General features: G+C 36.5%; 1 protein-coding gene across 1 annotated transcript in view; it reads right to left on the bottom strand.

Annotated features, from left to right (window-relative positions):
• Positions 1 to 703: 703 nt before the first annotated feature.
• DYRK1A (dual specificity tyrosine phosphorylation regulated kinase 1A) overlaps positions 704 to 13673 on the bottom strand; it is a 94542-nt gene continuing 81572 nt past the window's right edge. Inside the window, exons 7-12 of the mRNA XM_054836507.1 lie at positions 13311 to 13597; positions 10652 to 10798; positions 10123 to 10263; positions 9565 to 9871; positions 9120 to 9244; positions 704 to 7853 (exon numbers count right to left, since the gene is read on the bottom strand). Of these exons, the coding sequence (XP_054692482.1) occupies positions 7230 to 7853; positions 9120 to 9244; positions 9565 to 9871; positions 10123 to 10263; positions 10652 to 10798; positions 13311 to 13597 (1631 nt within the window). The 3' untranslated portion in view covers positions 704 to 7229. The remainder of the gene's footprint in view (positions 7854 to 9119; positions 9245 to 9564; positions 9872 to 10122; positions 10264 to 10651; positions 10799 to 13310; positions 13598 to 13673) is intronic.

Genomic DNA, 13673 nt, shown 5'->3' with positions numbered 1-13673 from the left:
TGGGGACATCTACAGGAGGTGGATTTGGTTATTCATTTCTATTGGCTTATCTTATTCTTTTTGTTACTCAAAACCATATGGAATACCCATAAGATCTGAAGTTTCAAAAAATTCTTAAAATCTCAGCAGGGCTCAGCTCTGTCATGATCACACAAAAGTGGATTTGAGAAGCAATGTTTTTAACCCTTTCCTCATCTTGTAGTTATTTTTTTAGGGACCGGTCTGTGGATTGCTTTGAAAATTAAGTCAAATTTCTTTATATACGCACTGTAGAAAGTCAGCACAGCAGCAGGAAAGCCGGAGTTCTTTTTGAAAAAACCCAAAAGCAAGCTACCTAGCCAGATCTTCAAAATTATAAGCTACTGCCATCCCATTGCTTTAAGCAGTGAGAACGGGCTGACGCTATGCAGAAAATAAATGGAAATATGCAATGCAAACACGTTAAAACAAAGAGTGTGTCCTACAGTCAAACATACCAACTTTCAATACCCTGTAACAAACAAATGCTTTCAATTAAAATGCTGGTATCGGTACAAAACGTAAACAGCAATGCATACATGATTAAAAAAAATTAAGCAATCCTTCAGACTCAATTGTTTTTTCTAGAAAGGATAAAACTGCTCATCTATTGCTCCACTGGCAAAACAATGTCTTCCCAGAAAGTTTTCACAATAGACTCTAACAGGAGGCTGTGACAACGAAGACTCCAAATGGCTGATGTATTCAAGAGAACATTGCATATATTATAAAAGCATTCATATTAGAGACCAACATGTTTCTAGGAGATGCTGCCTTATGGTACACAACAATTCCAGATTTGTCCATTTCCATGCAAAACGATGGAAGCAAAACGTCAAAACCTTTCTGTACTTTGTTAACTGAACAGCTTTAAACTGAATTTGACATGTAAGATGCAGTGCTCTAGAAAAACATAATGCCCTTATAACCAAAACATATGCCAAGACATCACGACAATTGTATTCCAGGATGCTGGAGTTTGCAGCAGTGGGAAGCAGAAATTCCTGTCGAAGCTGTTCCTACGGAGTACTTGGAGAGTAAGAGCTGGACTGCACAACTTACCAGAGATGAGAAATGCCTCTTGCGAAGACGTACAGGAAAGAGAAAATTCCAGTGTATTACACAAGAAGTTTAATTGCATTGCCTTGTTTACCTAAAGCCGCATTACATTCTGTTGTCCACAAAGCATGATCTACGTGCTGGCTTCTCAGTATTGTCTCTACTGAAATTCAGAGCAACTTGCCCTGGCCCAGGATGCTTCTGCTCTGTAAGATTACCAAAATCTGGTTTAGAAAGCCAAGTCTGGTCCAGACACTCCTCCTGAAAGGATTTATGACATTTTTCCAATAATGGTAGTTCTGTCTTACCAATAAGAATGTTATTAGCCTTAATTTTCAAAAAAATAGCTGATGCTTTTTTCTTATTTAGACTGAAAATACCAGGGCTGTTTTCTTTAGATGCTAGCTTTTGATATGAGGTTTGCAGCTTTTCACTATTTATTATTTAGCTGGGATACTTTTCCCTGTTGCTCACTGAGGAAAAATTGCTTGTTGTGAAACAGAGGTCCTGCCTTAGGAATGAGGACCTAAGGTAGATTCAGAATAAAACATCTTTTAGGCTATACAGATCCTGTGTGCTTTCTACTCCATGGCAATAATTTTTTTTTAAGGATGTCTTTGGTCAGTCTCACTTCCATTCTCATCCTACTAAACACATGTACAAGTTTTAATAGATACTCACTCAAAGAAATACACTACTTGGGGTTTTGATTTTTATTATTTCTACAGTTCTAAACTCCATTTATAACATCTGCTGTGGTTTGTCTCTTTTAAGGTATCACTAGGCTCTGCTTTCAGCCCATTTTAACCTATACATCTCAGCTCTAGTTAGTAAATAAATTAAAATCCCTTCAGTTGCCTACATGCTGACAATCCACTCTATCCATTACTGCTGCTTCTGCCAGCCTGATCTCTCCAACATCCCCTCGTTTGGTCTACTGTCAGAAATCTAATACTCCTCCTTCAATTTAGCCTTTCTAAATGGCAATAAAATCACCTCAACCTTCCTTTCTGCTCTCTTGCAAACTTCCAAATTTGTCCCAAGTCTTGCCACTTGAAAAACAGTCTGGATTCAAATCCGCCTTGAAACAAAATGCACAGCTACATTCTGCACATCTCTCACGTTAATTACTGGAATCCAACCTTCTGTGAAAAACCTATTTTCCACTCAAAACAGATCTGTTAAGCCTCACTCTGCATGGCCGTGAAGTTCTTCATTTAGCTTCCCCCACATGGTTTCCTAGGACCAAGACCACATAAAAAAAAGTCTCGGTCTCACTTTCAATTAAGGTCTGCACAATTCCACTCCAGCTAAGGGTATTTCTCTCCCCTCCCTATGCAGTTATTCACATTGGTTAGACTCCCTCCCACACAGAACATCCTTTCAATTACAACTCTTATCCTCTTCTAAATCTTCTATCCGCACTTTCCCTCTAGAATCTATGAACATTGCGTAAAGTGAATTAAATTTTCTCTCTGCCATTCAGTAGAGGAGTCTGAAGTTAAAATTTTTAACTACTTTTGTCTGGCTTATGAAGTGTATCACATTCTCCTATTATTCAGGTTCTCAAGGGTAGTCACAGTGACAGTCTTGTGACTGAACTCTGTGATGCTCTGTAACACCTAGCATAAACCATAATAAACAACAGAAACTGCAAACCCTCTCAGGTCTAGGCAGATCATATATATTTGATAGGGCTAGTATGGATAACTGTTGAAACAAAACCAAGGCATCTTAATCAATAAGGAAAAAATAGTTCAACTATCATTATATGGTGGAGAAATAAATACCAACTGCAAACTTCTCAACATGAGGTTGCTTCTGTAGAACCCCACAAAACCAGGGATATGTAACAGAAAACTACAATTTGGCAATGTGACTTTGCTTGACAGATGCAAGATATTGTGCAGTTCTAATATCCATCCTTCTATGTAAAATACATCACTTGCCAAAGTCATGCTGGATCACACCCAAACCATCCTCATGAGAGCAACACTCAGCAATAACTCTACTTTGTAGTCAGTTACTCGAGTAATTTTGACTGGAAAGATACTTCCATACTATGCAGAAGTTCCATATAATGATCTTATTGAAATATATTTGTTCTATCAATCAACGCAACATATTCAGCACTCTGTGTCAGAAGGTTAGAGTTTTAGATTACTTCCTCATTAAAAAGGGTGTTTCTGATGGGTTTCAACAGAAATTATCTTCCAAGGTATTTAAGATTTTTCCGTTATCAAGAATAAACTATAAGCACATTGATGGTTTAATGAACATAACGATGGTAGAGTGATAAACAATGAAGACAAGTCACATCTATAGGTGAAGCCAACCCTTCTGTAAACCAGTCCCATTCAGACATCATTATACTTACAGGATGGAAGACTACATCCTGGAAGAGCAGCAGTTCTGAAAAGGACTTAGGAATCATGATGGATAATCATCTAAATTTACAATCTTTTAATGCAAATAACTGAGACTGAAAGATTTAAAAACGCAGTCCTTGGAGGTATAAACAAACAAGCGAAGATATAAACTGAAAGGTTCAAGAATGTACCTGCACATACTAGACGCACACAGCAATACTGAAATTACTACCAGATGCTGTATGCAGTTCTTATGTCCGCGCTTTAGAATGGATTTTAAAACATCTGAAGTTTCAGAAGAGCTGTAAAAAGCTTTACAGTTAGAGATTTAAGGAACTCCATGTAGATAGGTTATTAAAGTTAACATTTTTATGTGAATAAAGTGAAATAGTTTAAAACTAGTTATTAGTTCTTCTAATAGGCAGCTAGCTATTTGATGGCCAGCAGCTGTAACTAAACAGTCCTAAAACCGAAGGAGGACTAAGAATATGGAAAATAAACTAGCTGAATCACTCCAGAGACATGGAAAAATCCTCACACTTGAATAAACTATATGAAAATCAGCTACCTTTTTCAAAAGTATGTTCTACTGCACCCAAAAGGTACGGACTTCATGATGCAGAAATAACTAGGTTGAATTCTAGGGATAATGGCATGCCAGTCAGATTATTTCATTTACCATGGTCACTTCTGGCCTTAAAATCAGCTAGTCTGCAATAGGTAGAAAGCTGCAGTGCATATAAGAACATTCAAACTAACAGATGATAATATAAAGAACTCAAACTACAAGTACAGTTCATCAGAATCAAGCAGATCTGTGTTCATACATCAATGATTTGTATACCTTGCTGTTTCAATTAAAAACTCAAAATTACTGTTATGCCTCCAACTTTTACTTTCATATTTTTAAGTCTGTTTCAATGTATCTGATATTTACATATTATAGTATAATTATACCTACCATACCATGGCTTGGAGTAGGTTAATTGCATAGGAAGATTTACTATGTTTACATTTTTTCTTAAATTACTCTTTTTTTAAAAAGCACAGTAAAGAGTCTGAGGACAAATTATTCAACTGTTTATCATACATAAGACTGCATGACTATAATACAAAGGGCTTGTCTTTCATTTAACGTTACAATATACACAGCAAGTCCGGACTAGATCTTACAATCTGAACACAGGTATTTAACCTTTTCCATGCTGTTTATGTTTACAATGCACAGAAGTCCTGTAACCAAACTGTGTAGTAAAGCACACAAAACTGGACTGTAACATAACACAGTATGCAGAAGCACTGGATTTTATGATTTCTTCTTTATGCAGATATTTTTAACTGCTTTATTTTTTGGCGCTTGGTAAGGTGTGGCAACCCGCGCGCACAAAAATTACCCAGATTTTATATTACCCTTATATTCCTAGACAGCAGTAAGTACTGAATTCCTTTTTATATTGCTAAACTCAGCATCCCGTTTCTAAGGTGACAGCCTTCCAAATCCTGTAAACTTCTCTGAATTACTGAGTTTTTAAAAAAAAAAAAAAAAAAACACACAAAAAAAAAGAAACCAAGCAACCAAAATCAAACCACTTTCATCCACAGGGTTGACATGTCAATACAAAAGAAATGTGGATTGCTTGATTTAAAAAAAAAAAAAAATCATGATTTACAAAAAAAATGGTAATCCCAAGTATTCATTCCCATTTACATGTTAGTCAGCTGCTGCATTGCCACTGTAAGTATAAAAAATTCCACCTTTTAGTCTGAAAAAATTACTTCGCTGCATGGAATTGACCAGTATGAACTCTGAATGTTCTGCTAAATTAACTTTTAAAAGGGCTTACTGGCAGAGGTAGATCACTGCTTCTGTAATATATAATGGGCAAACAAGGTTCGTCTGGGATGGGCAATCAATGAATTACCCTTTATCTTCCAAATGTTTTTCATGGAGCTTTCACTTTTCATGTACATAAATCTCTGAATGGGCCCATAAATTTTGCAACTGCCAAGCTGACTGTGTTATATTAAGGCAGCATTACCCAAAAATTAGGCACCTGTTAAATACAGCCTGCTAATCTCAGGTCTCATGTGAGTGTTTTGCTTTACTCAAACTATTATTTTGGACCTGTTCATGCAATCGAGGTCTTGCCTTCAATTTTACAATTATGTTAATAAGGAATACAAGAATCAACTGCTGGTTTCATAGCTTCTGGATCTAGTGTCCCTTTACCTTCAGAAGCCTGAACACATTTGTAATGTAACAGATGTTATAGTCTCGAAGTAGATGTCAATCTATTATGTTCAGTACACAGATTGCTGTAAATGTATTGGCTATGAATTCAACAACAGTTCCAGTTTTGTTTAAGCAATAGTACAGCCATAATTTTCAACTGACATTTAAAAATGGTCTAGTTACACCTTGTGTCAAAGTGCAGAACTGCTACATTATTGGTTACAGACATCTATGTGCTATAAAAACAGCTTTGGTACAATAAATTATCAAAAAAGAAAATAAATTTTTGTAAAATTCACAGCATAATTGTGAGGCAAAAAAGCAGTCACATAAAATTCTGCATTTTTAAAAATGTTCAGGATGAACAGAAGACGTCTTTGTGCAGAAGTAATGGTGGAGAAACCACGTGCCGAGAAAAAGCAAAAGAAAAAAGTAAAAAGCAGGAAGGGACACAGTTGTAGCTATTTCCATCAAACGCAAACCACTACTCCTGTGACCTTCAACCAATAAGGAAGTCAACTTTATGACACACGCAAAGTGACCTTGCAATACCTTACAATAAGTGGGTCACAAAAGTCTATTTTAAAAGAAAGGCCTCTTGAATTACCCATTCTCTGTGTTTTCAGCATTAAGGACTGTCTGCAAAAGCATGTCCAAAAGTGATTGCATCTGAAATGGTAGGCTCTTCTAACTTAAGAGTCCAAATCCATAAGGCCAAAGGTTATCCCAAAGACCACCGCTTAGACCTCCCCAGGACTGGCCAGGACCGACCCGTTGATTGCTTCTCAGTGCACCTCAGTTATGAAACCAGTCATATTTCAATACTAACTGACTGTGGTCTCCAAAATACGAGACCTACAGAATCCCATTACAATTGCTGCTTTGATCCTCAGTAGATTCAGAAAAGGAGAGTTCTGATCACCGCCACTTAGCATGCTTAATGTGCCTTACAAACTCCATTACAACCGTCCCTTTTTACAGCTGAAGAATATATATTTGTGTAATCTGAAGGTCCCTCTTTCTTACAGTACTGCATTTCTGTGCCCATGTTTGTTTGGGGAACTAAAAAAAAATATATATATATTATTCACTCCCCTCCCACCCAAAAACTTCAAAGGGCCTTTTTATAAATCATGTGCAATGCTTTTAAAAAGAAACTAGTTTGCAACTACAACTAAGATTTGAACAATAACCCCTGTTGAATAAGACCAAAAAAAACCCCTCTCCAAAAAAACCAAACTATGACTAGGTTGTGGCAAGTTAAAATGGGGGAAGCAAAAGATGAACACCACTAAGCTATCCGTTAAGGTGGGTCCGGACATGGCTCTTAAAAAAAACAAAAAAAAAACCAAAAAAAACCCAGAAAAACAACAAAAAAAACTTCATTGTCCCTTTGCAATCTTTTCAAGTTTAAAAAAATAGTCAGCTTTGCCCTCCTGTAGCGGTTCAGTGAGTTTATCTCCTTCTGATTCAAGCAGCTTTGCACTTTGTTTTTGGAAAAACACCACTTCTATAAAAACACACAAGAAACAAACTTAGTTTCAGTTTAGTCACGAGCTAGCCACAGGACTTTGCTGAACACAAACTCCTGTCATGGGAGACTCTTCTCTATCAATCCCTTGCCTCATTGCAAGGTGTCCTTCAGTCATGTAATGAGCAGGACCTGTATTAGCAGAAAACTGGTACGTTGGATGTCCAGCTATGCCAGTTTCTTGGCGCGGATTAGAGTAGACTGTTAAATTCATGTCCATAGCTCCATTTTGTCCAAAGTCCAAGGTATTAGCAGCCACTGGGCGGTTCTGATAGGCCTGATTGCCTTGGTTACCAGTAGAGGAGGAAGATGTAGAGGAAGAAGTAGTTGAGGAAGACAGGGATGTCATGGAGTGGTGACTGTGGCCCACCTCCATAGAATCCTGGGTGGAGGAGCTGTTTGTTGGAGAATTGTAGACCCTCGGCCTGGTCCGGCTACCCAAGGCTTGCTGTCCATGATGGTGGTGGTGGTGATGGTGGTGGTGGTGGTGGTGAGAGCTATTTCCGTGATGATGATGTAATGCATTCTGTTGTTGAGGGGTTACATGGAAGGTGGTTTCTTGAACTGGATGGTTTTCAACAGTGACCTGTGTAGGAGCTTCAGTTGCTGTCCAACCAATTGGAGGAGGAAACTGTTGTCGAACCTACGTTAATAAGCAGAATAAAAATTAAAAAAGCTTAATCAAATCTATCCATTTGAAATATATGAGAAAGATTAAGTTATTAAGGTCTTTATTAACTTTTAAACAGGTTAACTAAACCTTGCAGTTGCAAAATTATCCTAGAAATGTAAGCATGTAGTTAAGAAGCATTTCTAATACACTTTTCTAAATACACCTTAAGAAAAATGAGTTCACATTCTGGATGCTTTTTTCAAACAGTTTAACTATGTCCAATATGTGACCTCACTGTCAAAATTATAGAAGCAGCTTTACATAATAGTAGTAACAAACAACATAATATTTGTACAACACCTACAGTAATAAGGCACTGATCTCTGACTCAGGCCTCTGGATACAATTATCATACTAAGCTAACTTAATAAGTTTTAGTTCATATCTTGAACAGTGTCAACAGCATTAGAGGAGTACTACCCACTCCTCTGGAAGAACACAGCTGATTAAAGATTATTAAAATAGCAAGATCTAGCTAAACACTGATTTGTTGCATAAACTAAATTGTCTACTTGGGAAGAAAAAGTTTGTTTTCTGTCAGCTGCAAAGAAGCATGTATGATCATCTTTTCTTTTCTTGTGACCGTAATGCTTGGAGGCTATTACTTTAGACCTGTAAAAGTGATTCTACATCTGTAAAAGTGATAAACAGAAAAGATAGATCACTATCACATTTCAGTTTTATTCTTCCAGGAATAAAACAAGATAACATACACTAATCTATATTTTTATCTGTTCTTTACTAAAAGAATTTCTGAATTATTCATAGTTATTAAATGAGTTGTTGCTTCTTTCCAAGAAGTACTGAATAAACACTAATTCAGCCAATGATAATGTTGGTGAAGTACCTGAACACCATAAAGTGGAAGAACTCCTCCAGCAGGAGTCCACTGAAGTACAAGCTAGTTCTTCACTGGTTTGGAACATGCATAGTTCTGTGTACTCTTACGCCCTGAGTGAGATGAAACAGCTCCACCTGACTTACTGCTACCGATTCAAAACCTTCACCTCTGCAGAACCTATGGAAATTTTTACAGCTACCTGCACTACTTTTGCCTAAGTGATTGATCTAAGATACACGGGCCTATACAAGAGCTGAGGGTAAAAGATGAACCAAATCTGATGGCTAGTTCTATGCCTAAACCACTTCACTCCTGAAAGTGTTAATTAGCTTTAGAGATCTAATATTCTCAGAAAATTCATATAAATCACAGACCAAAGCTCTACTTAAGCATACCTGTGGGCTGTGTGTTTCACAGTCCATAGCCTGAACAGCAGCAGTGAAGTGTCCACCACTATGTCGATGCTGGTGTGTGGGATCTGACCGTGCCCTTCCACTGTTGCTTGTTCCGGAAGATCCACCTATAAAATCATACCATGCACAATAACTAAACAGGCACAAAATCTACAGTAAGCTGTAAAACAATGACAGCATGAAGATATTTAAACTGCTTCAAGGTAAAAAAACAAGACCTATGATAATCACGCACATTTTTGCTCATCTACCTTCAATTTTTTGTTGGAGCAGTTACCTGTTCCAGCTGATTAAAATAATTGTTTTTATGAGTATGACTGATGTATTGTTTTTTAACAAAAAACACAAGATGACACTTATCTGGGAAAGATTCCTTTGATGTAATTAGGAAATAGAATTTTGTTATCTGTTAATAAGAAAAACTTACCTGAGCTTGAAGATGTACTAGAGGTGGTTCCTGAAGACTGTGACTGCTCCATGGCAGGACTTGTAGACACACTGTTACTTGTGTTTGTACCTTCGTCTGCTGTTTTCTTAAAGAAACTATGCTGTAGGGCATAATAAGGTTGAATTCGTGTCTTAGGGTCATAATCAAGCATCCTTAAGATGAGGTCTTTGAACTTCAAGTAGTCAGCTACAGTATGACCCGATTCCCCAGCACGACGTCCACCTGGTCCTCCTGTTTCAACTCCTAGTATATTGTGAAGTTTACGAGTTCCGGGTGGTTTGTATTCCTGTTGGGAAGTTAGAAATTGCTTGAAATCAAGTTACGTGTTAAGCCTTGGATATGCATCGTTTAAACATGCCAAATAAAAGTAAGAAATTATTCGACACTACAGAAAGTGTTATTTAATCAACATGGAACAAACAATAGCAAAGCTAAATTTTCAGTAAGGCAAGATGTAAAGCAAAGTAACATCTCACCTTTTTTTTTTTTTTTTTTTTAAGAGACAGCCCATATTCTCCTCCTAGTTATGTAACCTACCCTTTTTCCATCTTTGGTCTTCTTCAAGTTCCAAGTGCCATCTGGCAACTTCTCAAAGAACTTTCTTGCTTTTGGTGCTTGGTCAAGGATGTGGGTAGGTGGTATCCCCAAAACTTCCACTATTTTATTCATTTGATCCACCTGTTCCAAACATAGAATATTTGTAAAGAACATGTGACAAAGAACTGAGTAGTGTGACAGAGTGATTTGCTATAGATTTGCTATGGTTATTTGCGGGAAACAAATGTTAACTACACAGACAAGTTCTAAATTAATTGTGAGTTTAAGAAAAATCCAACATGTAAAAAACAAATTAGTGAATAAGGAGTAAGGGGGGACCCAGAACCAGAAAATTATTAACGAGCAATTTAGAGTTCTGACAAAAGACATTGCTGTCATTGACATTTATTCATTTTAGAATTACTAGCCTTCCCTAATTTATGCATTACAATTAAACAGATGAAAGTCATAATGAGAACAAACAACGAAAAAAAAATCAAATTACGTGTACTGTAATATAGCTGCATACCTCATTTGCCCCACTAAAAAGAGGCTCTCCAGTGTGCATCTCAACTAAAATACACCCAAGGGACCACATATCAATTGCAAGATCATAAGGCATTCCCAGTAGCACCTCTGGTGATCGATAAAAACGACTCTGGATATATTGGTATATCTGAAATAAAAGCATCTAAAGGTAATACACAGCATCCAAAGATGATTCTGTATTACAGAACTACCATGAAATACATTCTTAGTGTAGGGAAAGCCAAGGTATCAGTGATACTAAAAAGTATCTACACATTCATTACATCTATAAAAATAAGTAAATGTTAGTTCTTAAGAAAATACTAGCATTTGCACTCTCTCACCATAAAGGAAGAAAAAAAAAAAAAGATAAACAAGTGCAGATTTACTTACGATGACAGTATTTTACACTTTAGGGTTGATGAGTGTAATCTCATGCAATTACAGGTAATCATAGAATCACAGAATGGTTTGGATTGGAAGGGACCTCAAAGATCATCTAGTTCCAACCCCCCTACTACAGGCAGGGACACCCTCCACTAGACCACGTTGCCCAAAGTCTTATAATCATAAAACAAAATTTTAGTCTGGTATCATGCAAAGGAAAACTATTCCACAAGCCACATCAGAGTCACCTAACACGTCAGACAAAATCTACAGTAAAAGATCAAAAATCACAATTACAATGTGATAAAATGAGGCTAACTATCAGGTCATTCCAAGAACTAGAAAACAACACATGGGAAAAAGCAACCTCCTTCCACCCCCCCAACTATTCTGCTCATTTCACAAGACAGATAATTCTATCTTGATTCTAAGCTTGGAGGCTGGCTTAACCATACACATATTTAAAAAAAAACAAAGAAAGGAACAAAAAACCTTTGTTAAGGTTTAAAAAACTCCAAAACCTTTAGCAAAAAGCAACCAAAAAAAACCCCAGCCAAAACAGAACCACACTTTATATTCCAAGTAACACGCAATTTTATCCAGCACTTTCCACAAAGGTACTGATATTTCCTTACTGCTATTTAAGTTAACTTTAATGAGGGAGAACAGTAGTTTTTTGTATTTGTGCTTCTTAATATCTCAGAATTATCTTATTATTGACCTAAACAATTGAGATCTCATTTCATCTCCTGGTGTCTTCCTTCACCCTAGGCTGAAAAGTTTCTAGTTTATAGCAAAAACTTTTATTAATCTAAATATATGTCTCACCACCACTTTCAATACAACATTCAATATTCTGACCTACTCTTCTCAAACTTATTATGGGAAAAAGTGACAGGGTGCTACTGGCCAGTCCCAGCTCCCCAGAAGAGAACTGGAGGACTTCTGTTAAAGTTCGTCCATGCAGTTTCTTAATTCTTCTCATATAATGATCCCATCTGCAGCATTACAAGTCATTCTTCTGTTACATATTTTGGGAGGGTTTTTGGTTGGTTTGGCTGGTTTTTTCAACACCCAGCTTTCTCAATGCAAAAAGATATCATTCACAAATTTAAAGATGAAACTGAAAGGTACACAACTGACCTGGGAAGGCTCAAAATCTTTTTTTCAAAGAAACTAAAGTCTAACTTCTATCTGTAGAAGTCTTCCTTACCTCTCTAGCTAACAATTTTTTTTTTTTTTTCAGTACAAACAAGTAAAGCAAAGGTACCCTGAATGTAAGTGGTCATTTGCTCAGCTAAATATAATTCTTTCAGCCAGGAAAGAGTCTATTTGTACTAGACTAGAAGGTGCAACCTGAACAGCACATCCTGATAAACTTTTCAGTGAGCAAATTGTCAGTACAAATCAAACACTTGAGGAATATGATTCAAAGCTCTTCCTAAAGAAAACAAGCTTTAGTATCTGAGCAGAATTCTTTATGATCTTAATACATTAATAGTTATTGTATATATTTTAAGATGTCTTAAAGCAAATATAGAGCTAATCGGCTATGCTGGATAGACTATGCTCAACAGATTCTAACAGCTGAAATTAAAAAAAACATATCTTCAAAGTATATGAACAACAGGACACAATTACAAATTTTGGACAACTATTCAATAGTACAGATCTATCCTAATCTGAAGAACTGTCAATAGAAAGCAATCTGACCCTTTGTCCTGGAAATGTTTCGCACATATGCATCTGTACTCACAGTAATACCACCACTAAACTCAATTCAGTCTTTCCACAGTTGCTAAAGTGTTTCTAAAAATGCATTTGTTATAACCAGTATCTTTAAGAGTCAGCTACTACACTGTCTTGACCCTCAAATATCTTCTTATCTCCAAGGCACACTGAACAGAGGACATGATAAAGTGGAAGGAATAATACATATGGAATAAGAAAATAATAAAAGAGTATTTTATTTAATAGCACTGTAGACTTCTACTGATGCATTCTGCATTAACATAGCATTAAAATATAACCAAGGAGAAAAGAAGGATGGAAAGTTTATCACTATGGTGAATGTTTATCTACTATGGCACTAAATTTCCTAATTAAAGCTCCTACGGACTGTTAATCTCTAACACCCTATGTAAAAATTAGTTACTATTTCATTTAAGTCATCATTAATAAAATTTAAATTAGCTATTCAGGTATTATGACTTAAAAATATTTTTTCCTATGTATTCAACAGTAGCACCATTAGAATTTTTGCTAATACTTACCCTCTGTCCAAGTTGACACGAACTGCCAAAATCAACAATCTTGATAGCGCTTCGTTTGGGATTACAGAGCAGGATATTCTCAGGTTTTAGGTCACAGTGAATGATACTAAGTTCAGGAGTAGCCAGAAAAAGCAGTGCAGTGCACATTTGCTGTGCAAATTTTCGTGTCAGGTTCAATGAGACACCTCTGAAGTTGGTGTTCCGCAACAGATCATACAGATTGTAGGACAGCATTTCAAAGACTAAGCAGAGATGGTTTCGGAACATGAAGTGGCGTTTCAAATGCACTTAAAAAGGGGAAGAAAATAATTAACACATATCCTGTGTCGTAAGTATTTAATACTAATTACAACACAATGCTTA

Source organism: Grus americana, chromosome 1 (genome assembly GCF_028858705.1).
Source record: "Grus americana isolate bGruAme1 chromosome 1, bGruAme1.mat, whole genome shotgun sequence".
In the NCBI taxonomy this organism is placed as follows: Eukaryota; Metazoa; Chordata; class Aves; order Gruiformes; family Gruidae; genus Grus; species Grus americana.
The sequence above is the reverse complement of the archived record's forward strand: the minus strand, read 5'-3'. Positions and strand labels throughout refer to the sequence as shown.